Source organism: Calidris pugnax, unplaced genomic scaffold, assembly GCF_001431845.1.
Source record: "Calidris pugnax isolate Ruff unplaced genomic scaffold, ASM143184v1 scaffold45, whole genome shotgun sequence".
Lineage (NCBI taxonomy): Eukaryota > Metazoa > Chordata > Aves > Charadriiformes > Scolopacidae > Calidris > Calidris pugnax.
Window position 1 is genome coordinate 970861 of NW_015090764.1, and position 20001 is coordinate 990861.

General features: G+C 51.1%; 1 protein-coding gene across 2 annotated transcripts in view; it reads left to right on the forward strand.

The window, feature by feature from the left end:
- Positions 1–44: 44 nt before the first annotated feature.
- The window catches only part of DHRS11 (dehydrogenase/reductase (SDR family) member 11), a 28446-nt gene continuing 8489 nt past the window's right edge, over positions 45–20001 (forward strand). The window contains exons 1-2 of one of the 2 annotated variants that reach the window (XM_014952125.1): positions 45–55; positions 16826–17035. In XM_014952125.1, the coding sequence (XP_014807611.1) occupies positions 16916–17035 (120 nt within the window). In that variant the 5' untranslated portion in view covers positions 45–55; positions 16826–16915. Of the gene's footprint in view, positions 56–1626; positions 1771–16825; positions 17036–20001 lie in introns of those variants that run through there. The other variant, XM_014952045.1, reaches the window with a different exon arrangement.

Here is a 20001-nt window from a genome sequence, read left to right on the forward strand (position 1 = left end):
GGTACAACACGGCATGAAGGTGGTGGGCTGCGCCCGCAGCGTCGACAAAATCGAGGTACCGGGGGTCGGGGCGGGGAAGGGCGGCGGCGGTGGTGGGAGAGAAGCGGAGCGGGCAGCCCCCACGGCGGGAGCGACCCACGGGTGGGCCCCGGCCGCCCCCCTTCCCACTGGGCTTCCTACCGGTAGCGCCGGGCCTGTGGGCTGCCTGAGGCCGGGATGCGGCCGGGCCGCGGGGGGCGGAAGGGGGCGGTGATGCCGGAGCGTCCCCCCGGGGGCGGGCGGTCACGTCCCCGCTCCCAGGTGGGTCCCCCACGGGCCGGGGTATAAGATTTTACAAATTAGACATCCATTTGCAAAATGTTTTGGATGTAATATGTAAAAGCGCAATGTGCAAAATTTAAATAAAGAATATTTATTAATATGCATAGTAAAAGTGGGCTGTACGTGTTTCTGCTTTCAAGGCTCCTTCCCCGCGGCCTGAATTCCTGCTCTTCAGAAGGACTTGAAGCTTCAGCGTGAGCCTGCTGGAATGTAATTAAACAAAAAGCAGGTTTTCCACACGCCTTGATGTTTTCTTAATGGAATAATGAGCTGGAGTGATTTTTGCATAAAGGTCCTTTTGGCCGTACCTTGTTCTTGCGGTGTCCCATGGCACAGCTTGTTTGTGAGCAGTGGAGGTACAGGGGGAGGGAGACAGAGGGGGGGAAAAAAGCAGTTTAAAACTTGGTGCTGGGTCAACAGGAGTAGAGGTGATGGCCCAGTTCTGCCCAGGGGAGCATCCCAGTTCTGCCCAGGGGAGCATCCCAGTTCAGCCAACATGAGCTGGATCCCGTGGCTCCTACACCTCCATCCACCTGCCGGTGTGTAGCCAGAGCTGGAGGCTGTTCCTCCTACAAATGCGACTCAAAAAATGTAGGAATTAAAAATCATGTATGCAAATCGAAATCAAGGTATATATGTTTTCGTAAATAATCACAGAATCAATAATAAAAAATAGCTTTTATATTTAAAGGGGATCATGCTTTGTCAACCACACACCCACTTGGTTATTTTACAGCCGTTTTACAAAATCAGATGTGAAAATTATGTTTCTGAGGGAGCTTTAGGTTTATAACCTTTTTCCAAGTTAACTGGGAATACTGATAACTAGTTCCTTTGGATATTAGTTAAGAGATATAGACAATATCTTCCACTTGATTACAAAACACAGGGGAAAACTATGAAGATGATGAATAATTTATTTTTTTTTATAAATTTTTGTGACAATGCTTAGATTTTGCCACTCTAAGCAAGACTTAGAGCAGCCCCTCCCTCTTCCTTACCGTTATTTTTACCTTTCGAGCCCAAAAGCCGTTCCGCGGTAGTTTCCCCTCCCTCCTTTCACGCCTCTCCCTTCTCCTCGGGGGCCGTTTTGGGGAGGAAAAGCCCCAAAAGGCGGCCTTCCCACGGCGAGGGCTGAGCCCGCGCCAACTCGGTGCATGGGAGGTGGGAGGGGCGGGGCCTGAGGGGCGGGGGGCGTGATCATCGAGGAGGTGGGCGTGACCTGAGGGGAGGTGGGCGTGGCTTGGGGTGGTGGGCGTGGCCGGCGTGGCGGGCGGGCGGCGCATTGTGCGCGACGGCGGGGCCGGGGCCGGGGCCATGGAGCGTTGGACCGGGCGGGTCGCGCTGGTGACCGGCGCCTCAGTGGGCATCGGGGCGGCCGTGGCTCGGGCGCTGGTACAACACGGCATGAAGGTGGTGGGCTGCGCCCGCAGCGTCGACAAAATCGAGGTACCGGGGGTCGGGGCGGGGAAGGGCGGCGGCGGCGGCGGCGGTGGGAGAGAAGCGGGGCGGGCAGCCCCCACGGCGGGAGCGACCCACGGGTGGGCCCCGGCCGCCCCCCTTCCCACTGGGCTTCCTACCGGTAGCGCCGGGCCTGTGGGCTGCCTGAGGCCGGGATGCGGCCGGGCCGCGGGGGGCGGAAGGGGGCGGTGATGCCGGAGCGTCCCCCCGGGGGCGGGCGGTCACGTCCCCGCTCCCAGGTGGGTCCCCACGGGCCGGGGTCAACCCCTCGGGTCCCGGAGCCCCGGCGGAGGGAAGAGCGTGGGGGACACAGCGGTGCGTGGGGATGCACGGAGCGGGGGGGGTCCCCACCCCCGAGGGGCAGGGACGCTGGGCTGGAGGATGCTGGGGGAGCAAACCCGGTTTTGGGGGTATTTTTTGGAGTTTAGCTCTTATCGAGGATGAAAATAGCACCTGGCTGCTCGCCCCTGCGCTGTGCTGAGGTTTCGGGGAGCGGGTTTGGGCTGTGAAATGTTTTGGGGCAGGTTGAACCCCACTTGGGGGGGGGATGTGCCGTGTTTCTGTCCCCACGCTGGCGGTCGGGAGATGGGATGCTTTTAAGGGTCAATGTCAAAAGAGAGTTTCAGTCCTTCACGTGTTGTTCACCCTTAAGATGAGCATCTCCAGAGCTGAGCCAAAAAAACTCACCGTGTTGGCTTAAAATAAAGATGCTTAAAAGATATAGTTTCTGCAGGATCCTCCTTTTGCAGTCGGATACAGTTGCAGGCTTTCCCTAAGCTAAAGCTTAGTTACTTTTTAAGAAGTTTCCTCTGACAGAGGATAAAAGTTATAGCCAGCTTAGATACTGTCGTTGTGGTGGTCTGGTGCCTGCTGAGCTGAGGGAGATCCAGACGAGCATCCAGTCTTTGTATTTCCTTAGCAAAGGTGATAAATACTCGCTGTGCATAATTGATGACACCAAGAACAAATTGTCCAAAAACTCATGGAAAACAAGGTTTCCCATTGCTGGTGTGTGAGAACCTCTCCCGGACCAACAATCGGACCGGGACCTGCCATGGTGTTGCTGAGAAATGGGGTGAGATAAAGAAAAGCTCAGAGGAAACAAAACTTTGTCCATTCTTCATGGGGAACCAGAAAGACACCACTTGCTGAGGAGGAAATACACCGATGGGACTTATTTAACTGTCCTTTGGGGCTTGCTTCTAATTTTGGACTTCCTGACGCTTTGACACTGTGGTTTTTGGGGAGAGCTGAGCTCTCCGAAGGCTTTCCCATGTGTAGTGGACAGTGTTTAATGCCTTTTCATTCCCTGGCTTCATGAGGCTGTTGCAGCCTCACAGCCTCTGGTAAAGGATGTTGTATAGGATGCTGCTGCTTCCCATTCCCCCCAAAACTAGAAAGAGAAGCCATTTCCAGTATTACTCTTTCTTTTGAAATATTTTGATTTTCTTTGGCAAAGAAAATCAATGAAACTTACACTTTTCCTTTGATGCTACAGAGGAGTTTCCTTTCTGAACCCCGAAAGCCTTCCTTTCCGAAGCTTTTCCAGCAAAAATACATATGGATTTAAGAAAGAGTACTCTTCTAAAGGCTTTGCCCTTTTCCTTTGAATCAGCACAAAGTGCAGTCACGTTTCCTATAGGTGATTTCTCTGGGTGGTGCCGTACACACGTTCCCTGAGCAGTGCTGCCCCTTTGGCATCTGCCAAGTCCCTCGCTGCTGACACGTTGGAACAACTTGCCTTAAACAGGGCAGATGTTTGTCCCCACTGACTTCTTTCTCCCGTCCTCTGGAAGGACGGAGCTGACAGTTGTTTTGGTGGGTGTCTGGACTGTGTTTTGCTCCGTTGCTATTCTGGTTTTATTTACTGCCAAGCGCGCTTCCTTAAAGAGGAAGAAAATCCCAGAAGGGAAGGTGGTGGAGCATGAGGTGGTCCAGGGTCACTCCAGGAACAGATCCATCACCTCGCACTGGCTGCCAGGGATGCTTGTGTCGGGGCAGATGAAGCTTCTTACCAACTCCTGCTGTATCTTCAGAGCAGGGTTGTTCCCCATAACTAAGCTTCCCTCCAGGAGCTTCACCTTGTGGCCTTTTTTTTCCCTTAAAAAAAAAAAAAAAGAAAGAGGAAGAAGGTATTCAGGCTTCAGATTATTGAGCTCACGCTGGGACTTGGGACTTTGGACGTGGCAGTAGGAAGCTGTTTCAAGGAGCGGGAGCTGGCGTTGCCTGTGGGGATGCCGGTGCTGCGGTGGGTGATGCAGCCAGAGACCCCCCCTCTGGAGCTGCTGATGGGGCTCCTTCCTCCTGCAAGGGGCTTTGGATGCTCCGGGCAGTGGGAAGGAAATGGGCAGGTCCGTGCCGTCGGTGCTCTGCCAGCGTGTCGTTACCTTGATTAGTTATTGTATAACCAGATCTACCCACAAAATACACCCATCTGTTCTCTCCGGCTCATGGTTTTCCAAGTTGTTGTTGGTCGGGAGGTGGGGGACGGTGTCCTGGGGGGAACGTGGCAGTAGGAAGCTGTTTGGAGGAACGGGAGCTGGTGTTGCCTGTGGGGATGCCAGTGCTGTGGAGGGCCAGAGACCCCCCCCTTGGGACCTGCCAACGGGGTCCTTCCTCCTGGAGGGGCTTTGGATGCTCCGGGCAGTGGGAAGGAAATGGGCAGGTCCGTGCCGTCGGTGCTCTGCCAGCGTGTCGTTACCTTGATTAGTTATTGTATAACCAGATCTACCCACAAAATACACCCATCTGTTCTCTCCGGCTCATGGTTTTCCAAGTTGTTGTTGGTCGGGAGGTGGGGGACGGTGTCCTGGGGGGAGGTCTGGTGGGGGGCTCGAAGGGGGTGTGAATTTGGGCGTAAGGGGCAGGATGGGGGACACGGCGCTGATGTTCTGGGCTGGGCTGTGGCGACCGAGGGACGAGAGGAAACAAATATGAAGAGAAATACCAAGGAGCTGATGGTGGGTGTTGCCAGATGTGAATAAAGGAGAGGTGGAAGCATCACAGCCCGAGCTGCTGCAGGACAAATCTCATTGCTGTATTAAAATGGAATAATTTGCTAAATACCCCTGCGGATAACGGTGTAGAGAGGAGCGAACCCAAAAAATAAATCAAGGCAGCTAGGAATGGAAAGAGTGCAAACAGCACAGTTTAAAACCAGGAATACAGGACTTGTTTTGTAGCACAAAAACGTATGTTTTCATTAATGTTATGCACCAGTCATCCATTTTAAGGTAAAGTGGCTGGAACCACTCTATATGGCGGCTTTATGACCTTCTGTAAACTGGAGGAGGGAACCCAAAAAATAAATCAAGGCAGCTAGGAATGGAAAGAGTGCAAACAGCACAGTTTAAAACCAGGAATACGGGACTTGTTTTGTAACACAAAAAGGTATGTTTTCATTAATGTTATGCACTAGTCATCCATTTTAAGGTAAAGTGGCTGGAACCACTCTATATGGCGGCTTTATGACCTTCTGTAAACTGGTGACTGAAGGAGTATGTTGTCTTGTCGGGAATTTAACTCTGGCCATAAATGCTATGTCAAGATTTCTTAATCTCTTGGAAAATCAGATAAGGGCTTGAGGCAAGATAACGAAGGAACTGCAAAGTTGCTTTTTGGTATTAAACCTGTGTCGTGACTCCAGTGCTCTTCATTTGACTTTTGAAATGAAAATGTTAATGTCTGACAAAACCTACCAAAAAAAAAAAAAGGTTTATTTTTTTATTTTCTTTCACTGGCTCCCTAGAAAAGCCCCAGGCTCAAGTTGCCTTGAGCTGGTGTTGACCCCCTCAAGCAGCCTGGTGTTCCCCACTCGTCATTGTGAGTGGGGGCTCTGTGGGGGGGTTGTCCAACAGTAACTTTTTTACTATAGTCTGACTTTGAAGAATAAAATAAAAGTAAAATAAAGCCATTTTAATTCTGGGTGCCAGGAGATAATTTGGGTTGAAAACTTGCTTTAACTGAGAAGCCTAGAGGTAGTACCAGCTGTTGTAGCTGTTTCGGTGTGTGCTTTTGCTGTTTTCTGCTCTTTGGTTACCTACAGGTGTTCCAAGTCAGGAATGAGCATCAGTGCTTTAATGAATTAGCTGAGAGTTTTTAGCAGTCTGCCAGCCCAGGCGTTGGTGGAAGCTGCTCCCTGTAGAGCATCACCTTCACAGGGACCCCCTTGTTCGTCACTTGGGTCTTCAGTGTGTGAGATTTGCTGTGATTTAATGGCTTAGTACAGCTTTAGCTGGTACACACCAGCACGTTAAGCTGCAGCCACTCCATCCTGCAGACAAAAGGCAGAGCTTCACCTTCCATGGCTTCTCTACAAGGTTCTTCTACTTTCTTCTTCCCCACGTTTTCCAGAAACTTGTATTTAATGTCTGACTTCTTGCAGCAGCACAAAAAAAGGGAGAGAGTTTCCCCATGCAAGGGACAAAATGCTTCCTGCTTGGCTGGTAAAACACTCTCTGGTCTTTTATTAAGTGTGATGTGCAAGTTTTATTTTGCAGTGTTTGTCCCCTGGGGTGAGGAGGAGGCTTGGGGAGGGGGTTTGGTAAATGCAGGGTCTGGTTCAGGGGCATGGTAAAGGCATCCAGGTACTCGGTGCTTTTCTTTTGGGAGCTGTTTCCAAGGAGTTTGCAGTTGATGCCTGGTATTTCACTCTTTTTTTTGCATGCCCTGGAGCAGTGGTACCCGGTTGGAGGGGGATGATGGTGTGGGGGGGACCCACTGCCCTCCCATTAATTTCACATATTTTTATATTTATTTTAATATTTGTAGAGAATGGCAGAAGTGCTGGCTGCAGTTCTCCCTCCGGCCCTGGTGTCAGAGCACTGGATCCATGCACTGGGACCATGGCTGATGGGAGATGCTCCGATTGGGGTGGTCCCACCTGCTTCAGGTGGGGCAGTGCCTGATGCTGCTGTGCTTGGTTCTGCTAGAAATCCTAGAATCATAGAATCTTCTAGGTTGGAAGGGACCTTTAAGATCATCTAGTTCAACCATGAACCTCACTCTAATAAAAAAACAAAAGAAAACTATACAAAAGAACCCCCCACATCACTAAACCATGTCCCCCAGCACTATGTCAACCTGTCTTTTGAAAACCTCCAGGGATGGTGCCTCAACCCCTTCCCTGGGCAGCCCATTCCAAGGCTTAATAACCCTTTCAGTGTCAAAATTTTTCCTAATATCCAATCTGAACCTCCTCTGGCGCAACTTTCCTCTTGTCCCATCACCTGTGACTTGGGAGAAGAGACAGATCCCCGCGTCTCTACACTCTCCTTTCAGGTAGTTGCAGAGAATGATAAGGTCTCCCTCAGCCTCCTTTTCTCTCGGCAAAACAATCCCAGCTCCTTCAGCCTCTCCTCATAAAGCTTGCTCTCCAGACCCCTCACCAGCTTCCTTGCCCTTCTCTGGACCCGCTCCAGCACCTCATCTTCCAGCAGCTTGTTCATTCCTTTGACACCTTGCTGGAGGGTGGCCGTGGGCATCTGTCGCTTATTTGTGATTTTTTTTTTATTATTTTTTTAACTTTATTTTTTTCCAACCCCTTCCAAGTGTTGTTCATTCATCGCTTGGAAAAGACTACTCAGGAGAGGTGTGGGCCATCAGCTGGCTCCTGCAGCCCTTCCCATCCCTGCTGGGAATAGCTGGGTTGTGGCATCAGGTCAGATGGTGCAGAGCTTGGGCTGGTGGCTCCTCTTGGAGCTCCCAGTTTGTGATGGGAACTCCTGGGATCCAGTGCAGGCCAAATAACAAAGCATCTGGCTGCTCCCGGGAGATGGACGAGCATCCCCTGGAGCAGCGGTACCCGGTTGGAGGGGGAGGATGGTGTGGGGGGGACCCACTGCCCTCCCAGAGCAGTGAGGGGAGATCAGGACCCTCAGGCAATATCCTGCTTCGAGGCGTTGGTGAGATTCAATCATGGATGTCGTCGTCTTAAAAAAATATATATATATATATCTTTTTCTCTTTGTTGGGGTGTGGAAAGGGAGCTGTGCAGGAAGCAATAAACGTGGTTTAAAATACAAGGTTTAACCGATTAATTCCAATGCATTTGTGACAGTTATTGATCAAAGGTAACATTTATAACCAGGGACTGCATTGTCAAGGTTAGATCTTGCTCAAGAAATAGCCTTTGATAAGCGGAGCTATCGATTGCAGATTCCAGCAGCCCAGTCCCTGAAGAGGCCAGTGCTCGTTCCCTCAGGCAGCGCCGGGGTGGGAGGAGGAAGAGGGAGCTGAGCCTTCCTCCCGGGAGCTGAGCATCCCCAGGAGCCGTCTGTGGGGTGGCTGATCCCTTCCTCCCATGGCTGTGAGGTTCAAGGGGGGCTCTCGACCCCTTCGGTGCTCTAAGGCAGTTAATTAATGGGTGAATTTCATAGTACCTGAATGTGGAATTTAATTGTGTTGCGTTCAAGCCATGTTGATGGCTTGGGCAACTGGTTAACATTTTGGCCTCCCCCTGTGGGTGTCTGTCCCTGGGGTTGAGCTATGGATGTCCCTGCAGAGCTGGGTGTCCACAGTGGGGACTGTCCCCCTGCCCAGGCTGGGTTTCATGGGGCATTCCCCCCAAAAAAACAGGTTTGCCTCTGTTCCTACAGTGTCTCAATCCGGTGATTCAAGGCACAGGCTCGTGACTAAATGTGAGAGGTGTGAATTTTAGTGCTCAGCTCCTGTCCTCCCTCTGCTGAAGGTGGATGAGCCACTGTCCCAAAATGCTCACCGTGGACTTCATCGCTCCCCCTCTCCTCTGTCCCATCCCTCTCCAGGCTGTGGGGCTGCTGGGATCTGTGGGAGCCTGATGAATTATTTTTTTTTATGGCAAGGGCTCCTGTCCTCCCTTTGCTGAAGGTGGATGAGCCACTGTCCCCAAATGCTCGTCGTGGACCTCATCACTCCCTCTCTCCTCTGTCCCATCCCTCTCCAGGCTGCAGAGCCGCTGGGATCTGTGGGAGCCTGATGAATTATTTTTTTTTATGGCAAGGTAATCCCAAGGCAGGGTCCCCTGTGTATGGATGTCCCTGCAGAGCTGGGTGTCCACAGTGGGGACTGTCCCCCTGCCCAGGCTGGGTTTCATGGGGCATTCCCCCCAAAAAAACAGGTTTGCCTCTGTTCCTACAGTGTCTCAATCCGGTGATTCAAGGCACAGGCTCGTGACTAAATGTGAGAGGTGTGAATTTTAGTGCTCAGCTCCTGTCCTCCCTCTGCTGAAGGTGGATGAGCCACTGTCCCAAAATGCTCACCGTGGACTTCATCGCTCCCCCTCTCCTCTGTCCCATCCCTCTCCAGGCTGTGGGGCTGCTGGGATCTGTGGGAGCCTGATGAATTATTTTTTTTTATGGCAAGGTAATCCCAAGGCAGGGTCCCCTGTGTGAATGAACGACCTTCAGAATCTCCTTGGCCTCTGGAAGGGCTTGTTTTGTGTTTGGCGAAGGCCTCGCTTCAGGGATGGTGGGTGCTCAAGGCCTTTGAGATGCTTTTATTGCCGCTTGTCCCTGACCCCATCCTTTCCTGATTAAATACGAAAGAGATCCCGTAATTGCTGTCTTGGGTAGTGGGGAAAAATGCTTCTCAGGGACAAATGCTTCTCTAGCCGGATGGTTTTCCTCAGCCTTGAAGCTCAGGGGGCGTGTGGGAGATGGGTTGCTTTGAAACCGGGTTGGATTCACCCCCTGATGAGCTTGTGACAGAGCTGGGAACGGGTCCTGGCTGCCCTCAGGAGTGCTCTTGAGTCTTGCCCGCAAGGTACCGTGATGCACTCAGTTCCACCATGTGTTATTTCGCGTGGGCTGTTGGTTTCCAGGGACCTCTGATCACACCCTAGATCTTCAGGGTGTCACTAGGCATCTCAGACCTTCACTGCTGCAAGACTTGGGTGGAGTTTGATTTAATAAAAATAAATAGGTCTGTTCTTTTTGTTTTCCCCAACTCCCTGAGCGTAGCAGGAGGTGTGTGGTGTGATGGGGAGGTGTCAGGCTGGAGCTCAGGCTGGGCTCTGCCCTCCCAGCACTGTGTTTGCAGGTTGCCTTGGAAATCCAGGCTGGAGCAGCCTGGGACACGTGGGCTGTGCAGACACTGGGGGTGTCTTGGAGCTCCGTGGGCTTTGAACCCCGCTTGGCGAAGGCAGCCCGAGGGGCTGGTGGAGGAGGCAGCGTGGGCGGCAGCTTCAGTCAGGATAAAAGAGTGTTTGGTTGCTTTGGAGGGAGGAAGGAGAACATCTACGTGCCTGGCTGCGTGGGAACCTGCTGTACATGTGTTGGAGCCCAAGAGCAGGCAGGCACCTCGGATGCTTGTTTTAGGGTAGTCATACCTCAGAATAAGCAAGAGATATTGCTCTAATGAGCTGTCAGCGTCGCAGCCGCGTATTTCCTCCTCCTCCCCCCCCCCGCCAGCCCGTAGCAACGTGATCTGAGCAAGCAGTAATAAAAAAAACAAAAAAAATAAAAAAATAAAGAGAAGCGCCTTCAGCCTTGACGTAAGGAACGATTGTTTGAATGCCTTAAGGTAGCAGGGACGGGCAGGGCAGCGTAAATGGGGCGATGTGGCTTGCGTGGATGGCACTGGAAATTTAAAATTAAATGAGCTAGGAAAAAAACCTGATCTTAGGTGTTTAACTACTGCAAAAGTGCAGGGAGCAGAGAGGGCTTGGGGAAAAAAAGCAGCGAGAGCCTGGAACAGTCTGGGAAGACAACAACTGGTACTGGGAAGAGATGACCACTCAGCCAGACCCCTGTCTAGCCCTCCAGAGCCCATGGGATGAGTTTTTCTAGGCGAAGGGCAGGTACCCTATTGATGCTCAGTGTCCAGAGCCTGGGCAGCATCCAGGAGCTGACCTGGGGATATGGCAACATGTAATTTTGTGCTGTCTCTGGTGGGTTTCATAAATTGTGCCAGCACCGTGGGTGTGAGGAGCCTGGCAGGAGGCAGGGCTGCCCTGCTGTGCTCTCTAGCCTTGATGATGACCTGGCTGGGACTGTTGCCCCTCAGATGCCTCTCCACGGTCTGCTTCTCGCTGCAAAGAGGTTCCCCAGGGTTTCATTCCCCCCTTCTTTTCCACAAAATGAGATCTGATTTTTCTGGGTTATTTATTATATGAGTGCTGGTTTTGTGTGCCACTTGTGAGTCTTTGCAAGGACTGTGAAGCCCTACGTTTAGGATGATGCAGGGTGAAAATAATGCATACAGGGGCTTAAGTTGTATTCAAGTTTTGACCGCTTTTTTTCTTTTGCCTGTGCCAAGAGATGGTGGGTTTCTGGAGCAGTGGGAGAAATTCAGTCTCCCTGACCAGGCAGCCTGTACTTGAGATGCGCTTCAGGTAAACGGTCTGAAACTGGTGCTGGTCCTTCTTCATCTGTACTAGATTCTGGTATTGGTGCCCCCAGCTGAGTACTGCATGTTTGCTTTTCCATTTAAACCTTATTTTGTGAGCTTCCCCATCCCCACCATTCTGCCTTCTGTCCTGGAACAGACAGGGATCTGAGCTGAGGAGCAAACCATCAGCGAAAAGCATCCACTTAAAGCTCACGGGAGGGAAGGAGAATCACTTTACTGCTTTATTCATTTGAAAACTCCGTTTAGGCTCCCATGGAGGCCCTGTCTGGGCACCTGGAGCCAGGTAAAAGGAACTGGAAGAAATGTGAAGTCAGCCAGGTAAAAGGAACTGGAAGAAATGTGAAGTCATACTCGTCCTTGGATCACGTGTGGGCAAAAAGCCCCAGGTACCCTGCAGCCCTAGGGAGGGGCTGGCTGTGATTATCTCCTTTTACAGGTGGGGAAACAGCTCTGGATCTCACCCACGGTCACAGAGCACACATTATGGAAATAAGCCCCACTCTAGTGCTTTATTCACTATATATCTCTTCCTCTAGTATGCTGTTGCACTGGTATTAAATCTTAATTAAAAGAAGCTTCAAACTTGCCAATTAGTAAAATGAAAGGATTTGTAAGCCCCCAGTTTTCTTTCACAACTCTGCTGCCGTTCGTTAGAATTTTTCTCCTTCATTTCCTTTAGATAGCAAAAGTAATTGGGGTGACTTTGGTTTCTTTCCAGTTGGTTTCTTGGTACAGCTATGTATTTAAGCAAGAGCTAAATCAGTAGGATGCAAGTACCTGTGATGAATGACAGGTTAGATTAAAAATTACCTAATGGTTTCTTCTGGCTTTAATCTCTCTGAACTAAATTTGTCTGAAGTTAATAGGATGGTTTGCCAAATAAAGCCCTACGTGACTCTTCCTTTTTTTTTTTTCCCCTCCCCTTAAGAGTCCCTTTAAATGTTTATATCAATTAGTTTTGTAAAAGCATTTTACCAAGACTGAATCTAAATGCGTGGCGCTGTGCCCTTTCCAAGTGTCGTGTGCAGGAAGAGCATTAACCCCTTCTTGGGAGAACTGACATATTCTTAACGTATGGAAAACCTCCCATAAATGCAAGGCAGCCTTTTAGCCTTTAAAAGCTGAATAGTACATAGTAAGCAGCACGACCAGGTTTTCTTCTTTGTCTTCCTTACACGTAGGTAGGTGCTAGGTGGTTTTGTTCTTTTTTTGTGTGGTTTTTTTTTTTTTTTTCCTCTGTGCTCATTCATTCCTCCAGCACTGCTGGCAGCCCCGATAAATCACTCTGATGTTCATTCCTCCAGCGCTGCTGGCAGCCCCGATAAATCACTCTGATGTCAATGGAAAAAATTGGTGTCTAAGCACGAGCCACGTCGCAGCCCACGTCTCCAGTGCATAACGACGTATTGGCTCGGGCTATATCACACGAGTAGCTCAGACACCCTTTGTGGAAAGCTGGTTTGTCATGGGTCTTGCAGAACTTGCTGGGTACTGGTTCATACTGGTTCCTACTGGTTCCTACTGGGTAGTGCATCAAAATTACCCGGGCAAGGGCTTGCATCCCTGGCAGTGCGTGGCTCTAGGCTAAAGGTTTTAACACATAGGGTGTCTATTTCTGCTTTATGTTGCGTTATCCCAGTTTATACCAGTATCTGTAGCACCTGGCTGGCTGTTTCCAAGCATCCAGTGGTAACAGTGGGGCACAGAGATGCTCAGGTCTTGTTTCAAATCTTCATCTCCAGCTGCTGGATGTGCACTGGCCGCCCTCTGTATTGGTGGTGTGTTGTGTGGTGACTCTCGCGTTGCTTATGAAATTTGGAAAAAAAAAGCTTTTTTCTTTTTTTTTTAATTTTTATTTTCCTCCTCATGTGTGCTGTGTGCTTAAAGTGGAATGAGCATTAGTTGAGTGACTTAACGGATGCTTGGAAAAAATACCGCCAGCTCCCTAATTCAGAGAGGTGCTTTACATGAGTCTTCTCTTGCAAACGTGCCCGCAGTTGATGTTTCTTTGAAGAGCCTGTGATGACTCTTTATCTCTAGATGGTTGAAGCACATTCCGCTCCGCCTGGATGTCAGCGGCGTGCGGCACTTCATTTTTCAAAGAGAATTTGTTAACACAAGTGTAGCCTGAGAGATGAAAGGATCCACGTTGAGCTTCGTTTGAGGCGGGCAGACACCAGACAGGAAAAGAAGGATCTCGAGAGGCATTCTCTGGTCAGTGGTGGCAGAGAAGCCTTTCTCCAAGTGAGAAAGAGCTTTCTCTTGCTGTATCTAAGACGTAAGATGAGGAGATGGACTGGGAAAACAGGGTGGGCAGCTCCACCTTGACAGCCACCGCTGTCCAGAGCACCCCTTGGTTTTTCTGCTCCCAACTGGGGGTTGCTGTGCTGCAGCCCGTGGTGTTCAGCCCCTGTCTGTCTCCGTGGAGGAGCTCTGCTGAGCAGCGGAAGGTTTCACCGAATAGTGAAAAGTGACAGCTGAACATGGAAACGGAGATATTAAACACGGCATCTCCCTCTGGGCTGTGGATGAGCTTGTCTGTCCTTTCCCATCCACGCTGATGGGCTCTTCTTCCTCCCAGCCAGCTCTCCTGGTGTGAGTCCTCTTTTGGGGCTTTTTATTTTTTTCAATCAAGCAAACTCAATGCATCCTGGCAATTGCAGGGGCTGCCAGGGCACCGGCCCTCTCCCAAGAGCAAATTAAGACTATAATCCTGGCCAAGACCTGGTAAATTAGGAAGCAGAAGTGGCAGACATGAGCCGTGGTACTTTGCAAGCAAATACTGGGTGGGATGGATCCCTTAGTGAAGTGCTAGAGTTTGGGCAGTGGGATGGAGAGAGCTCTGGAGCTGTCACCTTGGTGCCAGGATATGAAGAAGGTGGCTGAGGGCCCCTTGCCCATCTTTCCTCCTTTGTAGGAGCATGGCCCCATCCCTGGAGCACTTTAGCACCCTCCAGCAGCCCTTCATGCTGCTTTAAAAAAAAAAAATATATATATTTTTCTACTACTATCAGCATATAACCAATAAGATGGCATGTATAACAAAGTGAAACCAGCCCTGGGAGGGCACAGAGAGGGTACGATTCAGTCCCAGGGGCACCTTTGTTCTCTGTTGGGCAGAAATATTGTCAGCTCAGGCCAAGCAGAGCTCTCCGGGGAGCAGGATGCTGTTGGGATGTATCGATCTCCGGGCTGAACTCAGCACGTCCCTCCCCTGCTCGCTTGGTGCTGTGACAGCAATAATAATCATAATTCCTGTGTTACTGCAGTGCCTTCACTGAAACGGTACCCAGAAAGGAGAATGGCTTCTAGAGGAGACTCTTTGACCTGGGCTGGTTTCAGCTTGTGGTCCCTGAAGGCTGTGGATTGCTGTGAAACCAAATCAGAAAAGCTTAAACTCACTGGCTGGGGACTTGGCCCACCTCTGCGCTTGAAAATCATTTACCAAACAGAGCCACTTGCCCCAGAGTAATTAAAATGAATGTGCTTGGGGTGCGGAGAGAGGTTTGGAGCTCCTGGCTTATCTGTCCCTCTCCCAGTGAGGATGCCCAGCCCTGCTCTGTGTAAAACTTGGCTAAGAGAGTAATTAAAATGATTGTGCTTGGGGCACGGAGAGAGGTTTGGAGCTCCTGGCTTATCTGTCCCTCTCCCAGTGAGGATGCCCAGCCCTGCTCTGTGTAAAACTTGGCTAAGAGAAAGTTGGTCACCAAAGAAGCCAGTGACGAAGAGCACACTTCATGATTGGAGTTGGGAGACAATTCATATCTTCAGGTGGATTCTGACGAAGAGCACACTTCGTGATTTGGAATTGGGAGACAATTCATATCTTCAGGTGGATTTTCTTTTTTCCCCTCTTTTTGGGCTTTGTGGCATCTAACCCAGTTGCCAGCCCTCCTTGTTACCCTGAGGCTCGCAGGTATCCTGGGTTGTAGCAGAGAGCCCATTCTAACAAAACTTCAGGGACCAGAACCTGCAGGTGTCCCGGCCGTGCTGGGATCTGATCTGTGGGATGGCACGTGTTAGAGACCAGCTGGGTGGGAGCTGGACCCGAGCTTTGGTTTTGGCATTTGCCATGGCCCATGGTGTTTGTGAAATGATGCAGCCCCACGAGCTCTCCTGCCAACCTGCGCCGGGGCAGCAGCTCCTGTGCTGTCTCTGATATTTATCTTTTTCTTCTCTTTCCCCTTTCCCTTATGTTCTGTGGGTTTTTTTTCCTTTTGCTTAATGTTTATTTCAGAATTTGGACATCAGGCTGGCTGACAAACTCTGCGAATGTCACCGATGCTGGGTGTTTTAGGGGACGAGTCTGTCCCTGTGGCAGCTCCCAAAAGTCCAGCTCTGCTCAGTGAAAGGGACAGGGGACCGCTGGCTTCCCCTGGGAGAAAGACACCTTCACTGCTCTGGTTTGTCACTGCCTTCGTTAGAACAAGCCATGTCCGAGTCCAGCGTGGCTCTCTAGGCTCCTCCTCGTGTCGGTACAGATGGTGGGGCTGGTTTCAGCATATGCCTTCTCCGGAATGCAGGAATTTTTCCATGCATCTTCCTGGAGAGCCAGGACCAGGCTGGGGGGGTGATGCTGTACCTCACAGCAAGCAATGGGAATTTTTCCATGCATCTTTCTGGAGAGCCAGGACCAGGCTCAGGGGGGTGATGCTGTACCTCACAGCAAGCAAAAAAAAAGTCAGCATCCCTCCAGTGTGAGCTTCCCGGTGGTGTTTCAGGTGATGCTGTGGCTGGTGGCCCCATGTCCTTGTTTCTGGCCGAGGCTGGGTTCAGCCCCAGGGCAGGAGCTCGGCTGGGATGTTCTGGAGCCACCTTCATGTGCAATCACCATCCTGCCTTCCTCTGCTTCCAGCCGGGGCAGGAGCGTGGGGCCTCGCTCCTCCTTTTCTGGGCTGTGAACTGCAGTCCTTGGTATGCAGGGAGGAGCTGGGAGGAGTGGGAAAAGCTGCCTCTGGCAGGAGAGAGGCTTTTGTTGCACCCTCTGAAATGTCACGTTGGCGAAACCGCCGCGGGCGATGGCGGCGTTGGAGTGATTTGGTGGACGTTTGTAGCCAGAGTCCATCTCTCCCCCCAGGAACCAGACATCACGTGGCTCCCGCCTCGCGCTGGAAGCTGTCACTGTCGCTAATGTGACACAGCAGAGAGGAGATGCTGCTTCTCATTAGCATCAGGGGGTAAAGGGCATCCTCCGGAGGATTCGGTGCCGCGGCTGCTGCATCGTTAGCACAGGTGGCCAGCAGCAGCTCTTGGCCTTTCATTTGCTTTATATCCTCTAATCTTATAAGAGATCTGGATTCTTGGAATAATTGTTGGTAATGGCTAATGAGGAGTTCTCAGGCACGCGATTGCAGCATCCTTTATCCGCCTGGCAGACTCGCAGCGGTTTTTATTTGTGTTTTGCCAGCACCTGCTCACCTTGACCCGTGCTGCCTGGGGTGATGGACGAGCGCAGAGTGTGTCCTCGAGTTTAATAACTTAAAGGCTCCAAGGGCTCAGACTCTCATGTATATCGATATTTCTTTTTTCCTTAATTAGCATTTACAACGATTCCTCCCAAGCGCCTGCTCTTAAGACAGGCTCGCCGGGAAGCTGCCGTGTTTTGTTAGCCCTGGGGTGTGATTTTAAGCAAATGGCTGGTTAAAGCTGCTCCACAAGGAGAGGAGGCTGATGGCTCTTTCCTTCCTTCCTACCTTCCTTCCTTTCTCTTCCCTAGAAATTGGCAGCTGAATGCCAGAGCGCCGGCTACCCGGGGACCCTCATCCCGTACAAGTGTGACCTCTCCAACGAAGAGGAGATCCTGTCCATGTTCTCCGCCATCAAGACCCTTCATCAAGGAGTTGACGTCTGCATCAACAACGCGGGGCTGGCTCGCCCCGAGCCCCTGCTCTCGGGGAAGACAGAGGGCTGGCGGACGATGATAGATGTGAGTAGAGCCACCAGGAGGGCAGGAACTGTGCTGGGTTTTTATTTCCTCTGGCCACCAGCACTATTGTCCCCTTCTCCTTATTTCACAGAGCTGAGGACCTGCTTCCCATCTGGCTCTGACATGGCCAGGGTTTGCTGACGGGGAAGGGGAAAGACGTCATGTGGTGCTGAGCCACGTGCCTTCTCCTTGAACTATGAAAACATTCAATACCTTCAGCAGCATTTTTCCCTTAGCTCAATGGCTTTCTAAAGGGTGATGAGCCTTGTTGTGTTTGGTTTTTTTCTTCAATAAAATAGGAAATTGAACGCGAAGCACTGGCTTTTGTAGCTAATCCTGTTAGTTGTAGCAGCGGGTTGTAAAATGGGCAGATTCTTTTTGGCTTAAAGAGCTGTAATGCTTTTTGTCTTTATAGTGTAATTTTCTGCCCATAATCTGGTTAATGCCAGATGCGAACGAGGCAATTTCAGAGGCCAAACTGGGAGCTTGTGCGAATGGTCCATGCCATGCACTAGCAGCACTTCTCCCTGTGTGTTGCTCGCCCGAGGTGCTCTTCTGCCTCTTTTGGGACTTTTCCATCTCTTGTCATTATGCGATAGCCCTTTTCTGCCACAGCTGTGGGACCCCGGGCCAGTTTGCAAGCCCTTTCCATGCTCCTTTTGTACTGCCCTTCCTGCAGCTCCGGCCGGTGAGATGCTGAAACAGGAGTTTTTCACGAAGGTGATTTTCCCCTCTTTTAGTACCTAATTTGGGTGTGAAAGCGTCATCCCCAGGTAACAGGAGTCAAACTCGTGGCTTTGAGTAAACCTCGCAGCACCTCCTGCAGCTTGTGAGAGCTTGTCCTAGTGATGGGAAAGATGTGTCTCTTTGAGAAGCTGCTTGAAGCTGGAGGCTCAGGGCCACTACACCCGACAGCGGAGTCAGCCGGGATCTGATTCAGGGGCTGTGTAAAAGCAAAAGAGAGGCACACGGAGGCCTCAGACTCCTGCTGCCAGGGCAAGAGCTGCCATATCCTGGCTAATTAAGTTCTTGTTAGGATTTTGGCTGGTCTGCTGGCTGCTGTGACTGCAGCCAAAGCAAGCTCAGCTCGGCTTTGTCTGCCCGGCCGGGCTTTTGTGGGTTGCCCAGCCTGGGTCACTGCACAGCCGCATCGCCCCGTCCTCGGTTGCCATGGAGTCTTTAAAGAAAATTAAGTGAAGTGTAGCTGAGGCTGAGTTGGTGTAAAGCAGGGCAGTTCCCAGCGTTGTCTGGCTGCAAGCCTGGCCCCGTGGGTCGCCTGCTCCTTGTAGACTCCTTGTCCTGGTCGCTGCCGTCGCATCTTGTGTAGATGCCTCTGTGGATGCTGCGTGTCCCTTGTGCTCATTTCTCTTTGTTCTCCTGACCTTTTGTTCTTTGTAAGGTGGGGAGACTGGGCTGGGGGGGACACGCATGGCTTTTGCCAGCTGAAGGCCCTTCCCCTCTCCATGCTCCCTTCCCTGACTGCTCAGGTGGGAATGCTCCCTTTGTCCCACCTTCCACTAGTTTTAGGGAGCAAGATTTTGCAACGAGGATTGTCCTGTATGAGACAGTCCCGTGTTGGTCTTTACAGTGGCCTGATGTGGGGTTTGTGAGGTCCCTCTCCTTGCAGGTGCTGCTGTGGGCACCCTTTGTGGTGATGGATGGCTTCCAGATTTTGGAACGAGGATTATTCTGTATGAGACAGTCCCGTGTTGGTCTTTACAGTGGCCTGATGTGGGGTTTGTGAGGTCCCTCTCCTTGCAGGTGCTGCTGTGGGCACCCTTTGTGGTGATGGATGGGGTGGGAGAAGAGGCAAAGGGGTGACTCCACAAGGGCAGTGTCAGGAAACCTGTCAGGCTGGGGGAATATTTTATTCCCAGAGGTGATCTGTAGGGCTTTATCTGCTCTCATTTGCTTGGCAAAAATGCTGTTGTAGCACTGAGACACCCAAGCTTTCTTCATATGCTGGCAGATTTTTTTTCCTCCTGCCAGCTCCCCAGCAGCTGCTGGGTTTGCTCTTGGCTTGTGTGTAATTATCTGATTAACACTTGGACCTTTAGTGTGAAGGTGAAGCCCTGGGACCCTCCAGAACCAAATCCTTCAGCCTCAGCAGCCTGAGAAGTCTGGGTTTTGCTTTTTAGCCTGTTGGTAAGTGGTGGAAATAGCTCTGGCTTTTTCCTTTTGCTGTGTCTCCCTAGTTTTGTGCTTGGAAATGTCTCTCTCCGAGCCGTGCAGCGGGGTTTGGGGAGGGATGTGCAGTGACAGCTCTCCCCGCCGCGGCACACCAGCCCCAGGGAAACACTGGCAGGGCCCATTTCTCCTGCATGCTCTGGAGCTCTCGGAGGGTCAGGACGGGGGAAGGTTGCCAGCGCCTTTCACGGGCCACTGGGCTTTGCAGAGCTGAGCGGGAGCTTCTTCCAAAGGTCCCTTGGAGGGAGGTGTTAGCGGGCAGCGCGGTTTGAGAGATGCCGTCGGAGAGTTTCAGGGTACTTCTGGGCTGCACGGCGGGAGAAGTTTCTAAACAGCCATCCATCTATCGATTTAGGAGGCATTAAGGCCTTAAATTAAAGGCACTTTTTTCTTTTTGGTAAATTGATTTTTGTTTCCATGCATTTTTTATGAGCTCTGAGGCTCCCCTCTCCTCCCAGGCTCTCCTCTCGGTATACGTAGCCCATGAAATTTCTTGCTATACATCTAATAGTCAAAAATCATCTTACCATTTACTTATTCCTCCTCTTTTTTTTTTTTTTTTTTTTTAACGTTCTGGCTCCTTATTGTCTGATATCTGTTCTGCATCTCCCTGGGCTGCAGGAATCTCACTTTAGGAATTGCATCTCCATGGCTTTGCAGCAGCGCAGAGCCCAGCCGCCGCCAGCCGGAGAATTCGGTGGGTGCGAGGGAGGGAGCCCCTCATCTTTGGGTTCACAGCTTCCCCCTGTTTCTCCGTGCTTGTTTGTGAGGTTGTGTTT